Genomic DNA, 20,884 nt, shown 5'->3' on the forward strand with positions numbered 1-20,884 from the left:
CCCCCATTCTAACAGAGGGGTTTTCCACAACATTACTTCTCAGACGGACCTCCTTGCTTCACCAAACAACCATCAGCTCCCTCAGCACTGCACCGGGGACCCTTGTATCCCAGTCTGGAGAATCCTCCTCTTCCAAAAATTCTTCTCAAGACACAAAAGGAAGCACCCACAAATTCTTTTTACTGGCACCCTTTTGGTTGAAGCAACATTGGATGTTCTTCGTGTTTCACTGTTGCAGTCATCACACTTGGGTTATCCTGCCAGGGGTAGCCCTCAGTCAGCCTGAATACCAGAGACTTAGTATTTCTGAGTTGGTTGCTGTCGTTCCAGGACGGACGTCAGGTCATCAGTGGTATAAAATCAGGCAGCTGATGCCATTACATCAGTCTTTCTTGTCGAGCCCGAAGCAGAAGCAGTTCGCCCGAATGTCGGTTGGCCACTACCTGAATTTTTGTTTTCTAATTAAAGTTGAAGTCTTCTAAGGCTAAGTACCCCTTTGGGGATCCTTTTTATCTGCTGTAACTGATGTCAGAAAAATATAACAATTGTCTCGCCTGTGGAAAGCAAATACCACACCGAGATTTCCATTCTTACTGCGTCACCTGTTTAGGCCAAGACCGCGATGTCCCTCGCTGTTGGTTTTGTGCTTTGTTCAACGCCAGAACTCTACATCGTTGGGCCATTATTGTAGCTAAATATTTTCTATCTCAGTCTCCGTATTCTGAAATGGCTTTGGTAAGCCGTCCGACTACCGATCTTCCAAAACAAACATAAGGATAAAGACAGAGACAGACAGACGGCACAGGTCCAAAACTGCCAATGATGCTTCCGTTAAGCTAGTCGCCAGTTTGCCTGTCCTCAGGTGCTTTTGCAGCCCCTGATGCCCGCTTCTGTGGATTCACAGGCCACTACCAAGACTCGTTCGGAGTCCGGTATGCCACAAGACTCTTCTTTGACTAAGGATCCTGCAGATGTCTCTACCTTGGATGGGTCCAGAGCCGCTGAGCAGGCACCGGCTTTCAAGGAAGTTCTTCGCACTACCAATACTTGATACAAACCGGCGACTTCTTTCACGTCTTCAGTTCTTTCTAAAACTACTGAGTTTCTAAGGCCCAGGGTACGAACTACGCCTAAAAAAAAATGACGATCCAAGCTCAAATACATGCTTCCATGCCTCAATCTCAAATGCTTAAAACGGTGGAAGACTTTATCATGCTTATTAGTGGAAGCCAGCCTATCCCTTCCAAAAGAAAAAGAGATTTGTCCCCAGCAGCTTTATCTGACCAGGAGTCCGATGACTCTGAGGTTTCTGAATATGAAGACGTGCAACCCTTGTCTGCTTATGAGGATTCAGATGCAGAGGAATACATTCCTTCTGCCTCTCCTCCAGAGGATTTTTTATTTGGTGATACCAAAATTCAAGATGCTCACCCTCCAGCAGCCTCTTCCCATGCTATCCAAGGATACTTGGTTAGCCACCCTAGACCTAAAAGAGGGCTATCTGCACATCCCAATCAGGGATTCCTGCGGGAAATATCTGTGTTTCAGGGCAGGATCTATGCACTTTCAGTTCTCTGTGCTTCCCTTTGGCTTATCCACTGCCCCCAAATATTTCACAAAATGGCTCCAGCCATTGCTTTTTTCAGACAAAGGAATATTCAAATGTATCCCTACTTAGACAATTGCCTGATTCAGGCAAACTGTCAGGAAAAGCTGTTACAGCACCTGACCTTTGTACAGAACCTACTGACCTCCCTAGGGTATACTATAAATGAAAAGAAATCCAAACTAGTACCCACTCAAAAAATTGTATTCCTGGGAGCAAGTCTGGACACAGCATCCCAGATGGCATTCCTTACTCCAGAAAAACAAGCCTGTCTGACAGGCTACTTCTCTCAACTAGCCACCAGAACCCAGCTATCTGCAAAGAAAATCATGCAAGCTCTAGGGTTCATGGCATCCTGCATTCTACTCATTCCATATGCTAGACTGCATATGAGGAATCTTCAGTGGTACCTAAAATGCTTTTGGTGCCAACACTCTCAGGACCTGGAAACTATCATACCTATGATATCCTGTCTAAGGAATGATTGTCTTTTGTGAGCAGCAGCGTGCAAGAACAAGGGTTTTCCTTTCTCACAACCCCACACCGTCCAGACGCTAACCACAGACGCATCATTTTATGCCTGGGGTGCACACCGGGACAGCAGGTACATTCAGGGCCATTAGATCCCAAATCAAATACCTCTGCATATCAACCAAAAAGAGATGTTACCTGTTCAGTAAGCTCTGACAGCTTTCAGACCCCTACTCTCCCCGGGGCCTCTACTGATCAAAACAGACAACACCACAGTGATGTGGTACATCAACAAGCAGGGAGGAATTCGCTCTTATCCCCTCTGCAGGCTCGCCGTGACCCTTTGGCACACGGCTTCAGCCCTGCAAATTCACCTACAAGCACAGTTCCTGCCAGGCTCCCAAAACTCTCTGGCAGACAGCTTAAGCAGAAACCTCCTAGATGCACACGAGTGGCAACTAGACCACAGCACCTTCAGCCTTCTAACACAGAAATAGGGCACCCCGAAGGTGGACCTCTTTGCTTCCCACAACAATCACCAGCTCAGCAAATTCTGCACCAGGGAACCTCACAGCAAGGCCTGGAAAGTGGATGCCCTATCCTTCCAGTGGGTAAACCTCTCGATCTATGCATTTCCCCCTCTACCTCTACTTTCAAGGGTACTACTCAAAATAAGGGAGGACAAACCAAGAGCAGTCTTGATTGCCCCAAACTGGCCCCGCCAACACTAGTACACCCTGCTGCGCAGTCTGACTCCCCTGCCACCACGGCACCTACCTCAGATCCCAACTCTCCTGACCCAGCAGAATGGAGAATTCATGCATCCACAACAGCAGACCCTGAACCTGGCAATCCTGGCTTTTTTTCCCTGACCTCTCCTCCAGTTGCCAGCCTCAGCAAGCAAGTCCTGGATGTTATAGTTGAGGCCAGACGCTCCAGCACTAGAAAATCCTTTGCTGGCAAAATGGAAAAGGTATTGCACCTGGAACCAGCCTAAATGAGCTGAAACAGCACAGCCCTCCCTACCCCTCATCCTGGATTACCTAGCAGACCTACTACACAAGGGCCTATCCTTCTCTTCTATTAAAATTCATGCCTCTGCCATCTCTGTTCATTACAGCACAGAGCCACCTCTCTTTTCTCACCCTCTCATCAAACAGTTCCTAAGTGGGGCTAACAATTTAAGATCACCCGGAAGAGCTCGTACCCCAGCTTGGGACCTTAATTTTGTGTTGGAAAAGCTCACACTTCTCCACTTTGAGCCTGCAGTTTCAGCAGAGTTAAAATTACTCTCTTGGAAAACAGGCTTGCTTCTGGCCATCACTTCAGCTAAAAGAGTTTCAGAGCTATAAGCACTCATGGCTTTAGAGCCCTTCATCATTTTTCATGCTGACAGGGTCTCCCTCAGGACTAACCCTACTTTCATGCCTAAAGTGGTGTCCAGTGTGGCTCTCAACCAATCTAATAATTTGCCCACCTTTTTCCCTGATCCCACAAAACAAGGGGTAAAAGATTCTGCATTCTCTAGATGTGCATAGACAGCTCAGATTCTACCTGGATAGGACTAAATCTTTTAGGAAGACTGACCAGTTGCTTGTCAGCTTTGCAGCAGGGGCAGAGGGCAAGCCCATATCCAAACAAACAATCTCCAAATGGATGGCGCACTATATCCATTTCTGCTACAAATACCACTGGAAACTGCCCCCAAGGGGGTCAGAATGCATTCCACCAGGGCAACCTCCACCTCTGCAGCTTTTCTTAATAGGGTTCCCTACCAGGGACATCCTGGAGGCTGCAACATGGAGTTCTGTTCATACCATCAAAAGGCATTACCACCTGCCTATCTCTTCCAAATCCAGGGCAGGCTTTGCAACCGCAGTCTTGCAGGGCATCTAGCCAGCCCCCAGTGTTCTTGACTACCTCCACCCTTTTCTTCAGCTTTGGGAGTCAGCCCAGGTGTGATGACTGCAATAGTGAAACATGAAGAACATAGTACAGTTGTGTACACTTACCATAAATGTAGATGTTTGAGTGTATTCTCTGTTGCAGTCCTGGTTTCTCACCCTCCTTCCCCCTTGTCTCTCTCTCTCTCTTCCTCACTCTTTACAGGGATTTTTGGCATTTACTTTCTACTGGTGGCGTTCTTCCACCATAACCTAACTCCCTGTTCGGGGGCTCCTGACATTTGGGGCAAGAAAAACTGATGTAATGGCGTTGGCTGCCTGATTTTATACCACTGACTACCTGACGTCAGTCCTGGAGCAACAGCAACCGACGCAGAAATACTAAGTCTTTGGTATTCAGACCGACTGAGGGCTACCCCTGGCAGGATAACCCAAGTGTGATGACTGCAACAGTGAATACACTCGAACATCTACATTTATGGTAAGTGTACACAACTGTACTTTCCTTCGGCTGTTTCACCTAGCAAAGGGAAATTATAGAAGAATTCATCTTCAGCTGGACCCTAGTAACTCAGCAAAAAGAACTGCTGATCCACCCAAATCTTCCATCTATCAACTTGATCCTGTGGATGATGATCTTTTAATTCCTGAAATACCTCTTCCCTGAATAAGTTGCTCAAGTCCTACAAGTGGCTAGGAGACCCACTACTAGAAAATCTTTCACTGCTAATTGGAAACCATTTTCCTACTGTACTGCAAACATAGTCTGGATACATTTAGCACAAGTTCCTGCTGTACTGCAATATCCTTGCAAACGTCTTTGATCAGACTTGGGCTAGTCTCTGTAAAAGCTCATTTATCAGCTATCAACGTCTGCCTCCCACTTAGCCCTCCACTTACGACTAGGCCGGAGGTCAAGCTTTTCATCAGGGGAGTCCTCCATCTTAACCCACCAAGGAAACCCATTTCAGTTCCTTGGAGTCTTAATTTTGTGTTAGAAAAACTTACTCTGCCTCCTTTTGAACCAGCTTTGTTTGATTCTCTGAAATTCTGTACTTGAAAAACCATCCTCCTTTTGGCGGTCTCCTCTTCTAGGAGAGTTTGAGTTACAAGCTCTCATGGCCATTCCCACCTTTTTAATTTTTCACAAGGACAGTGTGACTATCAGGGCTAATCCATTCTTCATGCCTAAGATATCAAATGAGCTGCCCCTCATTCAGGCTATTCCTTTTCCTACTTTCTTTCCTAACACCAAAAACTGGGGAAAGGATCTTGCATTCTGTAGAAATTCACTGGCAACTGGGATTTTACCTGGACATAACAAAATCCTTCAGAAAGACTAACCAGCTGTTTATATCTTTTATGAGCCCTAAGCTCGGCCAGCCAGTCTCCAAACATACTATTGCAGCCTGGATTTCTAAGGGTATCTCTTTCTGATACTCGCACTATGGTAATACTTTGTCTTCTCGACCTAAAGTACATTCTACTAGGGCAGTGGCTTCCTCAGGAGCCTTTCACAGAGGAATAGATTCCAAGTCATTTTGATGGCAGGCACTTAGTCCTCTGTGCACACCTTTACCAAACACTACAAAATGGATGCTTTGTCCAGGTCCAGGGTGGTCTTTTCTAGATCAGTCCTGTCCAGACTGCAGGACAACTCCTCTACTCAGTAGCCAACTACCCATCCTATTCCTTCAGCTTTGGGAATCACCCATTTGTCAGGAATACTGCAACAGTGATTTCAGTCAGGACACAGTACAATTGTGTAACAACTTACCATAACAGTGGACGTCCCACTGATCACTGTTGTAGTATTCCATCCCACCCTCCATTTTCTCTTCTTTATCTCACTTCAGCCTTCAGTTTTCTGTCCCCTTTTACTTTAGCTTTTGCTCTGTTACATGGGTACAGGGGAGTTTTCTTGCCTATTCAAGATGTACCCCTCCTAGCTGACCAGTCAATCTCTTCTCTCAGTTGTCTTCAGGCAACTGGCTTAGAGATGGTCTGAAGATCGTATCGTAGCACATACAAGCTGAGGTCCTGCATCAGATGTACAACCTGTGGAAGTTAAAGCCTTGGTACCCCAGCTGGACATCAGCAGTGACAACCCATATGTCAGGATACTGCAACAGTGATCAGTAGGAGAGGTACTATTATGGTATGTTCTTACACAACTGTACATTCTTTAATGGGGGAGTTGGTAATGAACTGGCAGATTTTATTGGAGATGGCTTGCAAGGTGGTGACATTTTTCTTTTAGGTTGCAGCTATTATGGATAGTCCATATTTGAGTTGAGATGAGTTTTTCTTTACTTATGGCAGCCTTGAACAGCAAAGGTGAGTTTGTTTGCCAGGAACAGTAGTGTATTGATTGTGTGTGTGTGTGTGTGTGTGTGTGTGTGTGTGTGTGTGTGTGTGTGTGTGTGTGTGTGTGTGTGTGTGTGTGGAATGTGTAGTTGAAAGTCAAGAGATTGGTCTAGCTAAATGCCAAGGTATTTGATAGCTGTAGTAGCTTCAGTGGGAGTACTATTAACAAAAGCACCCAGCTTCTGTAATATTAAAAATATTAATTTTTGGTTGGCTGTTTCCAAGTAGCATTGCTTTTGTTTTTGAGGACTGAGTAAAGGTTTCTGGCCTATTAGCCATTGGTTGAGGTGGGTTTGGAGGTCAACTTGGAGCTGAGTTTGAATGAATAGAGTGGGAATTGTTTAACCTGCAGATGACCATGTCATCTTCATAAAGAGTTAGAAATATCTGAGGGTGATCATATGGGAGTTTGTTGATAAATATGGAAAGTAGCAGAGGGGCTAAAGTGGAATCTGGAGGACTCCTTTCATAAGAGGAGCTGTTTCAGAGGTGGTTGTGCCCACTTTCACCTTGAAGGATCTGTTGGTGAGGAAATTTACAAACCAAGGTTATGCATGGTCACTAATGCCTATTTCAGTTAGTTTATAAAATAATAAGTTATGGTCATTTAGATCAAAGACTTTTTGTGAGGTCAGTGAAAACCATGCCTGTCAAACTTGCCTTTGTCCATATTGTGTATAGGCTGTCATCTGTGTACTGCTACCTCTCAGATTTCCCACTCCCTGGGCCTAGTAGACTATTGAAGTTGACTCCCCAAAGAGGTGGGGAGCCCACCAAAAGAAGATTTGTATCAAGGATACCTGGCTGGACCAAGAAGGAGAGTCCAGGGATGTGTAAAAGGAGAAGTCAGGAAGGAACAGTCTGAGGCTGCATGGAGTCAAGGGGGTGAGTGGAAAAATATATAGAAGTAAATTTTTTATATTGCGTTTTATAGTAGTATCCCATTAAAACAAATGTGCCCCAGATGTTCTTCGTGTTTTACTGTTGCAGTTAATCACACTTGGGTTCTCTGCCTGCAGGTAACCCTCAGTCGACCTGAATACCAGAGTCTTGGGATTTCTGCGTCGGATGCTGTTGCCTCTTCCATGATGTCAAGTCGTCAGGGGTATAAAACATGCAGCCAACGCCATTACATCAGCTTTTCTTGCCGTGCGGGACCCCAAAGCAGAAGCAGCTCACAATTGCAGGTCGGCCGCTACCTGAAATTTTCGTTGTTCGAGTTTTAAACTTGAAGTCTTCTAAAGCTAAGTACCCCATTGGGGGGACCCTTTTTTTCTTGCTCTAACCGATGTCAGAAAAAGTTAACAATTGTCTTGTCTGTGGGCAAATACCTCACAGAGGTTTTCATTCTTACTGCATCACCTGTTTAGGCCCAGACCACGACGTTCCTCTCTGTCAGTTTTGTGCCTTGTTCAGTGCCCGAACTATTCATCATTGGGCTATCTTTGTTGCTAAATTCTTTCGCTCTCGTTCTCCGTATTCTGAAATGGCTTTGTTAAGCCATCCAACAACCGATCTTCCGAAAAAATGTAAGGATAAAGAGAGAGACAGACCACATAGGTCCAAAACTGCCGACGACGCTTCTGTTAAGCTAGTCGCCAGTCCGCCGGTACTCAGTGAGGCACTTTCGCAGCCCCTGATACCCACTTCTACAGATTCACAGGCCTCTACTGAGACCCATTCGGAGTCCAGTATGCCGCAAGATGCTTCTTTGACTGTGGAACCTGCAGATGTCTCTACCTTGAATGGGTCAGGAGCCGGTGTGCAGGCACCGGCTTCTGAGGGTGTATTCAGGCCTTTCGATGTTCGTATTAAACGGACGACTTCGTTTTTGACTAAAACTACTAAATTTCTCAGGCCCAGAGTTCGCACTAAGCCGAGGAAGCTGACTACCAAAATGCATTTTCAAGCTCCCATGCCTCAGAAGCAAATTCTTAGAATGGCTGAAGCCATTACTTTAATTAGGGGATTCCAGCCTTCCCCCTCTAAAAGACAAAGAATCGATTTTCCTTCTGATTCTGCAGACCATGAGTCCGATGATTCTGACCCCTCTGATTACCAGGACATACCCTTATCCACCTGTGAGGATTCAGATGCAGAGGATTCCATTCCCTCTGCCTCCCCCTCCAGAGGACTTTTCTTTCGGTGAAACCTTGCATACCCTACGAGAGCATTTCTACTGGGAATGCCAGGACTACCCTCAGTCAAAAAAGAGACTTTGGGAATTTTTAGAATTGCCTCAGCACAGGCCTATACTTATACCCCCTGTCCTGGATATTGTAAATGATGTCTTCATGGAATCAAGTATTACCCCTGATACTTTACCTCCAGCTCCTAGAAAGCCTGACAGGTACTACAGAGTACCTGACTCTCACAAATTTCTCTTTGAAAATCATACTGCAGATCCAGAGACCATTTCCCAGGGACCTAAAAGTATTAATGCTACTACAGCCAAAAACCCTACCCCCTTGGACAGGAATTCTAGGGCTTTAGACACATGGGGTAAGAAGGTATATACCTCTGCAACTCTTGCCATCAGGGCCGTAAATTGCCAGTTTCACATGTTGAAGTACCAGCAGCATATTATGGAACTAGTTAACCAAAAATGTTGTTGATTCCTGACTGTGCAGAAAATAAAAGATTTACAAGAGTTAATGCAGTCTGTTAACCAAGTTGGTAAACATACCTTGCAGTGTGGTTTTGATGCCTTAGAAGCATTTGCAGGGCTGCTGTCACTGGGTCTGTTCTGAGAAGGCATGCTTGGCTGAAGGAACAAATCTTGCCAGACCATGTCAAAGCAAAATTACTAGATGCTCCATTAAATCAAGAATGTTCGTCTCTGGTATCAACATTCTCAGGACCTGGAAACAGTGATTCCAATCATTCCTTGCCTAAGGACAGAGTTCCTTTGGCGGGCAGATGCCTGCAACCACAACAAGGGACTCCCTTTCACTCACCCCCCCCCCCACCCAAACCCTGACAACAGACACATCAGACTATGCATGGGGGGGGGGGCTCACATGGCAGGCAAATGGAGCCCAGGACAAATGCACCTGAATATCAGTCAAAAAGAAATGTTAGCTGTACAGAATGCTCTGACAGCCTTCAAATATCTTATCCTTCCAGGACAACTCTTGATAAAGACAGACAACACCACAGTCATGTGGTACTTAAACAAGCAGGGGGGAACTCTTCCTACCCACTCTGCAGGTTAGCCATGGCTCTGTGGAACACAGCCTTGAGCAACCAAGTGCACCTGCAAGCTCAATTCCTGCCAGGCAAACAAAATTCACTGGCAAATGACTTAAGCAGATATCTAATGGGCCACATGAGTGGAACCTGGAACCCAATTCATTCAAGCTTCTAATCCACAGGTGGGAGACACCAGAGGTGGACCTCTTTGCTTCCCCCCAGAACCATCAATTGAGCAAATTTTGCACCAGAACTCCCGACAGCCTAGCATGGAGAATGGATGCCCTATCCTTTACATGGAAAAACCTCTCCGTCTATGCCTTTCCCCCTCAGCCCCTCCTCTCAAAAGTGCTACTCAAGATCAAACAGGACAGGCCAAGGACAATCCTTATTAGTCCAGACTGGCCACGCCAGCACTGGTACCCACTTTTACGCAGTCTGGCAACAGTGCCACCCTGGCACCTGCATCAGGCCCCCTCTCTGCTGTCCCAGCAGGAGGGCCAGATTTTGCAATCTCAGCTGCAAACCCTGAACCTAGCAGCCTGACTTATTCCCTGAATACTTCACCTGCACCCCTTAGCAAACAGGTGCTGGATGTCATCCTTGAGGCCAGAAGGCCTAGTACTAGGAAATCCTGTTCAGAAAACTGGACAAGATAATGCTCTTGGAGCCAGTCTCAGGGGAAGGACACAGCTTTGCCTACCTTACCTCAAATCCTAGATTATCTAGCAGAGCTGCTCCACAAAGGCATATCCTTCTCATCCTTTAAGGTTTATGCCTCTGCCATCTCAGCTCATTACAATACTGAGCCCACCCCTCTTCTCTCACCCTCTGGTCAAACAGTTCCTGAGAGGCGCTAACAATTTAAGATCCCCGAGGAGAGCTCCCACTCCTGCCTGGGACCTTAACTTTGTACTAGAGAAGCTCACACTTCCCTCTTTTGAGCCTGCTGCTACAGCAGAGTTAAAATTCCTCTCTTGGAAAACAGCCTTACTTCTAGCCATCACTTCAGCAAGAAGAGTGTCTGAGTTACAGGACCTTAGGGCTGTGGAACCCTTCATTATCTTCCATGCGGACAGGATTTCCCCCAGGACTAACCCTTAATTTATGCCCAAGGTGTGGTATCCAGTGTGGCTTTAAACCAATCCATCCACTTACCAACCTTTTTTCCTAATCCTCAGAATGAAGGGAAAAGGATCCTACACTCCTTGGACGTGCACAGACAGCTTAGGTTCTACCTTGACAGGACTAAACCGTTCAAAATATCTGACCAGCTGCTAGTCAGCTTTGCTACATGGGCAGAGGGCAAGGCCATTTCAAAGCAAACCATCTCCAAATGGATAGCACACTGCATCCATTTCTTCTACAAGCACCATGGAAAACCTACCCCACAGGGGATCAGAACCCATTCCACTAGAGCTACCTCAGTCTCTGCAGCATTTCTCAGGGGAGTCTCTACCACGGACATCCTGGAATCTGCAGCCTGGAGTTCAGTACACACCTTTACCAAGCATTACCACTTTACCTATCTTTTCTAAATCCAGAGCTGGTTTTGCTACAGCAGTTTTAGAAGGCCTGCTAGTCAGCCCTAACACTTCTTGACTGCCTCCACCCTTCCTCAGCTTTGGGAATCAACCCAAGTGTGATGACTGCAACAGTGAAACATGAAGAACATAGTACAGTTGTGTACACTTGCCATAAATGTAGATGTTCGAGTGTATTCACTGTTGCAGTCCTGGTTACCCTCCCTTTAGCCCCCTGACTTTTCTTTACTTTCTACCTATCCTCTTTTTTGGCCATATCTTATGGCAGTGGTATTTACTTTTTACTGGAGGTGTTCCACACCATGTAATTGCTTCCTGTTTTGGGGCCTGCTGACATCTGGGGCAAGTAAAACTGATGTAATGGCATCGGCTGCATATTTTATACCCCTGATGACCTGATGTCATGGGTGACAGCATCCGATGCAGAAATCCCAAGACTCTGGTATTCGGGCCAACTGGGGGCTACCTGCAAGCAGATAACCCAAGTGTGATGACTGCAACAGTGAATATACTTGAACATCTACATTTATGTTAAGTGTACACAACTGTACTTTGTTTTGATAATTGATTTGTAACTGGGAGCAATAGAAGCCCGCATATCTGTAGTCTTCATGTGTGTATTACTTTTTTAATTGTGTTTTAGTGCCACTATGCTTTTTAAATTCTACTGCCAGTAGGTTTAGTGACTCCCTACCGGGAGAGGCTGGGACCCATTCTTCCATAGTTAATGCTCCTGCTTCATTATGATCTGTACTGGGTGAATCTGGGACTGCAGTAGGAATGAGCTTTCTGCACTCTCAGTGCTCCAGTATTATTACCTGTTGAGAGCCTAGAATTGCAGTATCTACAAGTTCTCCCAATGTCAGTGTTCCTCCATTTATTGACAGTAAACCTTGATGAGGGAAGACTGGAAGTGCCCCTGCTGTGCATGATCATACACCACTGTCTGCATTTATCCCCCCCCCCCCAAGGAAGATATTGGTATTGCAGGACCTTTGTACTTCTCTATAGCTTGTATTCCTGCATTAACCCTGGATGGGTGGTTCTGGGACTGCAGTAGCTTTGAGCTTCTTCACAAGTCTATATTTCTACACAGTTACTTAATGTGACCACTTGTGCTTAAATCGTATCTTGTTGGGTGCTGGTAATTCAGAGGTAACCTAGTCTTCTCCAGCTGCTGTACAGTTAGATGCTGTGCCATCTTGTGAGGGATGATCATTGCATTGTATTGCTTCATACAAGACCAGCATATTATGTATATGTCATGGTGTAGTCTGGTAACAGGTTGGTTGACTTTTGCTGCTTCACCACCACCGTGCATTACCTTTCACTTTTTCAGCAGCATTTTTAAAACTTGTTTTATGTCATATATATGATTAAAACTCCACTGGGAATTGTTTGCTGTTTTGTGGGTAGTGAACGTCAGAAGTTAAAAAAATTTTTTTTTCTTAGACTCTCATGGCAACACTACCTGGACAGGATCCAAACATAAGCAACCTGCCACCTCAACAGGCTTACCTACCGGGACAGCAACCCATGTATCAGCAGGTAAGGATTTACCTGTAAACAGTGACCTCCTGTTTTACTGTAATCTGGTTCTGATGTGTAAGTTCTCACACACAGATTATCTGCAGTTTTGAGTGCCATATTTTTGTCTTGTACAGTCTCAGCTGCAAGCACAGTGAGTATTTGGAAATGCAATCTGAGTCATCACTACCAGCATTTTCACTGTGACATATGAGGAAACGGCTGAGATTATAGTGCCCAGAAAGTAGAAGGAATGGGGAAATGCAATTAGCACACAAATCTGTTGGAGGGGGTTGTAAAACAGTCAGACTGAGAAAGGAAGGCATGGCTTGGAATAGAAGACCAGATTTCCAAGTAGAGTGGCCTGGCTTTATTCTGACAATAATACAGTACTACTTAATGGATAGGTTAGTTAACAAGTTGAATGAGATCCCAGAGTGGATGGTTCAGAGTACGTCAACTCTGATGTTGAAGAGGACGTATAGTGCAAGTGGAATGCAGAATGCCAGGTCTGGGAAATTATCTCCAGTGTATGGGCAGATTTGATGTACCACCAGTCATACCCTCCTGTTTTCAGTGTTTGTATGTTGGTGCATAAGGATGACCATTGGTCATCTCTTGCTCTCACTGTATGCACACATGTGCATGTGTGTCTTAGGATGCAGTGAAGGATGTGCCATAAGACCGTTGCCTAGAAGTATATTCACTGCTGCTGTCATCTCTAAGGGATTATGGGACCACAGGCCTATCCTGGGTCAGAATTAGTAAAACCATTGTAAAGCCTGCTGAAAATACAAGGCACTGACTCATATAGACCTTACTTTTGAGGCTGAGTGATCTGGCTTGGTTTGGTAGTCGTTATGAAGGCTACATATATCGTAATACCCCACACAACACTGTAGGATCTTTCAATTGAAATTACGCTCAGAGGATTCCCAGTTGCATCCACTGCCATTTTGATTGCCTTTGGCTCTGTGCATGTTTACCATGCAATTTGAACATCAAGACACCTATCAGCTTTACATTCTTTCAAGTTATCCATTTTATAACAGGGTCCACCCTAGCCTGTCTTCTCAAACCCCTAATATCTTGGTTAGAATGCCTGAAGTTCTTATGTGCTGGTTTGGAGACTGTTGCTATGGCTAAAGAAGTCTGATCTGTTATGCAGTAATTACTGCAACCAAGACAAGTGATTTAGAAAATGAGTGGTTGGATGGACTATATTAAGCATGCCATTTTCTGTTTAAAATTAAATGTTCTGATCTTATTTGAAATAAAGTGTTTTGAATTGATACAACTTTCAGTCTTAAGAATCTTCAACTCTGGAACATTTTGTATATCTTTTTTTTTTTTTTTTTTTGGGGGGTCTATCATAACTAAAGAATCTATCATGTCTGTACTGGACTCCTGTTTTTTTTTTTTTTGGAATATTTCTTGGCTATGCTACAGCTCCATTTAGAGACAAGACACAGTTTCCCCTTTCTCTGTTTTCTTGCAACAGGACGTGTTGCAAAGTTTCTTGTTGGACTATGACTTGAGTGTACTAATGCTATACACATCTACAGTTTCTTTTTTTGCAGTTTCCCTTCTTCCCCTTAGAACAGCGTGAGATATTAGTTCAGCTCTTTGAGTACTTCACCTGTAGACTGTGAACCTTTTCCTGTTTTTTGTGTTCTTTCTTTGTCTTCAACTTGTAGATCAGTTATTCTTCTGCATTGTTTCTGTCATAGTAGTGTATTTGCTGCTTTCTTTTACTATTTATTTATTTTACCATTTGTTGATTTTTAGGCACTAGCGGTATAGTTGAAGCAGTTATTCTGATTTCCACTATTCCCATTAACAGCTGAGCTGATTCCCCAGTGGAGTATTCCCATATTTTAAAACTGCAGTATGACAGTTCTCATACCTTTCGCTGCTGCTGCTCTTGTGAGATTTTTCAGTGCCTCAAAATTCCTTTTTGTTTGTCCACTGGATTGCAGTGTGTGTGGATTTGTCATGAGATGATTGAAGTCCCGCTCATGCACCAATATTCTGAATTCATTCTTTTGGTATTGTAAACCACTATCAGGTGTAAAAACATAAGGTATACTCTTTTTTGGGGAGATGGACTTTGATGTATTGTTCGCACTTGCATTTGTTTTATCTGCTGCCTTGATTATTTCAGGGAATTTGGAATAATAAACTTTGCAGATGAAATGCATGGATTCTTTGAACTGAAATGAGTCATTGCCCTTTTGACTCCAGGGATGGCCCAGCCTGAATCTGGGTACGATAAACGTATCTTAATTGAGATAGTGCTGTTTGCTGTGTATGAGTCAACATTCATAGGTTGGTACTAGGCTATCAGCCCTAGGGCCTATACAAGCCTAGCCATAACAATTCCCTGGCTATTTCTTCCCACATTATTTACTTTCCTGGACCCCTGTCTAGCAGGGCGACTGACATGATCCCTGGGGTGAATTTCCTTTCTCCCATCCAATCGTCAAGGTTCCTCTTGAAGAGGTCCAAAGAGGCACTCTGCTTGACATGTATGGGCAATCTATTCCAGAGTCTGGGGAGTCTCTGGGTCAGGAACCTATCCCTCCAGCATGTTTTGTTTATTGTGATGACAAGGTTTAGATCCCTGGAGCGTGTAGCTCTGAGGGATTGGGATTTCTTTAAGTGTAGCATGTCCAACAGCTCTGGGTTTGACATAGCCTTGTATGTTAAGCAGAGATCGCCTCTGAGTAGACGATATGTGACAGAGTATAGCTGGAGTTTTTTAAGGCGGTCAGCGTAGGGCATCTGCTTTAGGCCTGTGATTCTTTTAGTGAGGTATTTCTGAGGCCTTTCCAGTTGTTGCAGATGTCTTGAGAGGTACATACCAAATGGGGCGTTGTATTCTATAATGGGTCTAATGAGGGATGAGTACAGTGGGACAATGACCTCCTTTTTTTGGATGAAAAGCCCTTCGTGATGAGGTGTGCCACATAGAAGGATTTCCTGACTGTTGTGGCGATGTGGTTATCGAAGGTGAGACCACTGTCCACCTGTCTCCCTAAGTCTCTTATCACACTTTCTGTGTTTAGTGTACTGCCACCTATATGGTAATTCATGGATACATGTTTTTTCCCAAAGGGGATAACAATACATTTCTTGGCATTGAGCTTGAGCCCATGGCTCTGGCACCAAGCATCTGTTTCTGTAAGGCCCTTTTGTAGAGTATCCACATCATTTGGGGATTCAATAATGGCTCCCAGTTTGCAGTCATCTGCAAACTTTGTTAGCCAGAGTCCCTTAGTGTTGACCTGTACTTCAGAGAAGTAGATGCCAAACAAGAATGGCCCCAGGACTGAACCCTGAGGTACTCCACTTGTCACTTGTCTGGAGCTGGATTTGGAGTCGGCTACTTTTACAGTGTGGGTTCTATCAGTAAGCCATTTAGCAACCCATTGGGTGACATAGGGATTAATGCCCAACTTAGTAAGTTTATCTATGATTCCAGAGTGGGGGATGGTGTCAAAGGCCTTGGCAAGGTCTAGATAGGCTGTGTGGACCACCTTACCCTTGTCCATGGCTCTGGAGACTGATTCAAAGAAGTCAGTCAGGTTTAGGAGACAAGATTGGCCCTTCACAAACCCAAACTGGGTGGGGTCCAGTGTTTGAAGGTTGCCAATGTCTTTGTTTATAAGTTCCAGGATAATACGCTCCATGGCCTTGCAGATAAGGCTTGTCAGACTGATGGGACGGTAGTTTCCGGGATCCAAGGTGGATCCCCCCTTGTGGATTGGGATAACTGTAGCTCTGCGCCACTCAGTGGGCACGAAACCTGAGGTGAGGCTATGATTAAACATGACACTTAGGTGAGGTGCCAGTTCATATTGTAGTTCATGTAGTACACAGCCCGGGATGTCATCTGGTCCTATGGGTGCTGTATTCTTGGCTTTAGAGAGTGTGTTTTGTACCTGTGTGGCCATTATTACTGGAATTTGGCAATCTTCCGGTATTGAGATGGGTCATTTAGGGGGTGAGAGGGGGGTGAAGTTGGCACTGAATCGATCTGCCAGGATATTGGCAATATCCTTCGGATCAGTATATTTAATGCCATTCTGTTTTAGCTCAGAGCAGATCTGAGCATTGCCATTTAGATTCTTGACATAGTTATAGAATGCTTTGTGGTTGTCTTTGGAATCTTTGGCAATTTTATTTTCGTAACTAGCTTTGGAGGATTTTGAGGCATCTCAGTTTCTTACTGAGGCTAGTAAGGGAGTTTTTTGCATCCTGGGATTTTCCTCTTTTCTGCAAAAGTTTCTTCCTTTTGTTGTAAAGTTTGTTTATGGCAGGGGACCACCAGATTGGCTTCCTTTTTTTGGATGAGAGCATTTTGGTTCTATTTGGGATGGCACGATTCATGCATGAGTGGATGTGCTCGTACAGTGCCTTAGTGTAGGATTCAGCAGTTGAACTTTCAGTTCTCGTCTGCATGGGTGTCATGAAGTTTGTCACTTCTGACTTGAGTAGCATGAAGTTGGCTTTGGAGAAGTAGATTTTTGCCTCTTGCCCTTTTTTTTTTCACTTTGCTAATCACAAATGTGATTCATATATTCTTTCAAACCTTTGTATTCTTGGTTGGGAGCTATTATTTTGACAGATTTGAACATTAAGCCTTGAATACAACTTATTTTTCCCCCGAAAGAAAAATGACTTAATTTTCTTATTGACTGCTACTCTGCCCAAAATCTTTCAGTAACTGCATTTCTTAGGTCGTATCAGTACTTGAAAATGTTATTTTTTTCTTTGGTTGGTAGTTGTGATAATACCCATAGATTCTGTAGTTCTAACAGTTTGTTTTTTCACTCTCTGTTGACTGGGTTAATTCTGCTAGTCTTCATGCTTCCCTGGTACATACTCTCTTCTTCATGTATCTGCTGTGTAGATGTTCTTCGTGTTTCTCTGTTGCAGTCATTACATTTGGGTTATCTGCTTGTAATAGCCCTCAGTCGGCCTGATTAACAAAGTCTTGGGTCCTCCGGTTGCTGTCTCTTCCATGACGTCAGGTCGCCAGGGGTATAAAACATGCAGCCAACGGCATTACATCAGTCTTTCTTGCCGTGCAGTGCCCGAAGCAGAAGCAGTTTGCAAGTGCTGGTTGGCCGACTCCTGAAATTTTCGTTTTCGGGTTTCTGATCTGAAGTTTTCAACTAAAGCTAAGTACTCCGTTGGGGAAACTTTTTCTTGCTCCTTACCAATGTCAGTAAAAGTTAATAATTGCATTTCTTGTGGAAAGCAAATACCTCACAAAGATTTTCATTCGTACTGTATTCCTTGCCTAGGCCCTGACCACAACGTACCTTGCTGTCGGTTTTGTGCCTTATTTAATCAATGCACTATCCATCGTCGGTATATTTTCACCTCTAAATATTTTGGTTCTTGGTTCAATTATCCTGAAATGTCGTCGGTTAGCCATCCGGCTACCGGTATTCCGAAAAACCACAAAGATAAAGACAGAGACAAGCCACCTAGGTTCAAAGCTGCTGACGACGCTTCTCCTAAGCCAGTCGCCAGTTCGCCGGTACTCAGTGAGGTGCTTTTGCAGCCCCTGATACAATTCACTTCTGATTCGCAGGCCTCTACTGAGACCCATTCGGAGTCAGGTATGCCGCGAGATGCTTCAACTGTGGAACCTGCGGATGTCGCTACCTTGGATGGGTCTGGAGACGCTGTGCAAGCACCCGGCTTCTGAGGGTGTATTCAGGCCTACAGACTTGCATATTAAACCGATGCCTCTTTCTTCTTTAAGGCCTAAACCTTGAACCATGCCTAAGAAACCAACACCCAGGCCGCATGCACAGGCCTCTATGCCTGAAAAACAAATTATAAGAATGGCTGAAGATCTTATTAACTCTAATCAGGGGAAGCCAACCCCCCCTCCCTTTCTAAGAGACCTAGAACTGAATACGTTTATGAATCCTCTGAACAGGATTCTGATTTTTCTGATTCTTCTGATGATCTGGATTTACCCTTATCAATTTATGAGGATTCTGATGTAGAGGACTGTATTCCCTCTGCATCCCCACCAGAGGATTTTTCTTTTGGTGAAACCTTGCACACTTTAAAGGAGCATTTTCACTGGGAAAGGCAGGGTTTTTTCTGATTCAAAAAAGAGTCTTAGGGATTTTTTACTCCTACCTCAGCATAGACCTTTAGCTATACCTCCTGTACTAGACATTGTTGGTGATGCCTTTTCGGAATCTAGTTTGGCCCTTGATTCTTTGCCTCCTGCTCCCAGAAAACCTGATAGATATTACAGGGTCCCTGATTCTCACAAGTTCCTTTTTAAAAATCCTATTGCGGATCCAGAGACTATTTCACAGGGACCCAAGGGCATTAAAGCTTCTACTGCTAAAAATCTTACCCCTTCTGATAGAGACTCCAGGGTGCTGGATAGATGGGGTAAGAAGGTTTACACTTCTGTAACCTTGACCATTAGGGCCTTAAACTGTCAGTTTCTTATGTTAAAGTATCAACAGCTTCTTATTGGATTGCTTAAACAGAAATTGAGGTTGATTCCTGACTGTGCTAAAAATAAAGAATTACAGGATTTAATGCATTGTACTGAACGGGTTGGAAAGCATACTTTGCAGTGTGGATTTGATTCGTTAGAAGCCTCTTGCAGGGCTGCTGTAACTGGGGTCTGTTCTCAGAAGGCATGCTTGGCTTAAGGAGCAATCTTTGCCTGATCATGTTAAAGCTAAACTGTTGGATGCTCCCTTAAATCAGGACCGCCTGTTTGGCAACAAAGCTGAGGAAGTTCTTAAAATGATGGAAGATGAAGCTAAATCGATGCAAACTGTGAAAGATTTTTGTTACAAGTTCAGCCTCTTAGATTTAGTAGGCATTGGCCCTTTAAGAATTGGTCCTTTCCTGCCCCTTTCAGGTCTTCTCAACCCAGACACAGCAGAAACCTCAGGTTTCAGTCACAGGGTACGCACAAGACTAAGCAGTGGGGGGCTTCCGCATCCAAATCTGGGAGTAGTAAGACTCCCCCCTTCAGAAAACTTTCTCAATGACTTGCTTTTAAAACTTCCAAGCACTTCTCAACTGAATGCTCCTTTAGGCGGAAAGATTGGCCTGCAGGCCAAAAACTGGGAACTCATAACCCAGGACAAATGAGTCTTAAATATAGTGTCCAAAGGATGCAGATTTCACTTCCACACGTTACCAACACCAAGCAGGTGGCCAGATCTACTCCCAAATCAGTGGGCAGAGGCCCAAAAGCAAGTACTTTCTCTCTTAAACATGGGGGCTATTCAGTTGATACCTGAAGAGGAAAAGGGACAAGGTTTCTATTCAAGACTCTTCCTTGTACCCAGAAAAGACAATTCATGGCGTCCTTTCCTGGACCTTTCTACTCTAAACACCTTTTTGGTGATTCCAAAATTCAAGGTACTGACTCTTCACCAGTTGCTTCCTATACTAGGCAAGGATGCATGGTTGGCAACATTAGATTTAAAAGAAGCATACCTGCACATCCCTATCAGGGAATCTTGCAGAAGATACCTACGCTTCAAAGCAGGCTGCATGCGCCATCAGTTCTCTGTACTGCCCTTTGGCTTGTCTAGTGCGCCCAGGGTATTCACAAAGTGCCTAGCTCCAGTCATTGCATTTTGCAGGCAAATAAATATTCAAATATACCCATACCTGAACGATTGTCTAATTCAGGAAGAAAGCCAGGACATACTTTTGAATCATCTAGCCTTTGTACAAAGAGTGCTGACTTGTCTGGGGTACACCATAAACGAAAAGAAATCACATCTGGTACCCTGTCAACAAATTATATTCCTGGGTGCAAGCTTGAACACAACTTCCCAGATGGCTTTCCTCATGCCAGAGAAACAAATTCATTTGACAACTTCAAACTAATGGCCACAAAAACCCTGCTATCTGCAAGGCAAATACTGCAAGCCTTGGGGCTCATGGCCTCCTGAATTCTTCTAATTCCATACGCAAGACTGCATATGAGGAAACTACAGTGGTATCTAAAAAGCCTATGGTGTCAACATTCTCAGAATCTAGAAGCAGTGATTCCTGTCATACCTTGCCTATGCCTAGAGTTCCTTTGGTGGGCAGAGGCCTGCCACCAAAACAAGGGACTACCATTCATGCTACCCCCTGCCGCCCAAACCCTGACAGACGCATCAGACTATGCATGGGGGGCTCACCTGGCAGGGAAGTGCATTCAGGTCAAATGGAACCCAAGTCAAATGCACCTGCATATCAACCAAAAAGAAATG

General features: G+C 44.5%; 1 protein-coding gene across 1 annotated transcript in view; it reads left to right on the forward strand.

Annotated features, from left to right (window-relative positions):
• HGS (hepatocyte growth factor-regulated tyrosine kinase substrate) overlaps positions 1-20,884 on the forward strand; it is a 2,162,662-nt gene that overhangs the window by 2,087,029 nt on the left and 54,749 nt on the right. Inside the window, exon 20 of the mRNA XM_044069724.1 lies at positions 12,537-12,632. Coding sequence (XP_043925659.1) covers positions 12,537-12,632 — 96 coding nt within the window. The remainder of the gene's footprint in view (positions 1-12,536; positions 12,633-20,884) is intronic.

The sequence above is a fragment of the Protopterus annectens genome, chromosome 4.part0, assembly GCF_019279795.1.
Source record: "Protopterus annectens isolate FY-2018-M chromosome 4.part0, PAN1.0, whole genome shotgun sequence".
Classification (NCBI taxonomy): Eukaryota; Metazoa; Chordata; order Ceratodontiformes; family Protopteridae; genus Protopterus; species Protopterus annectens.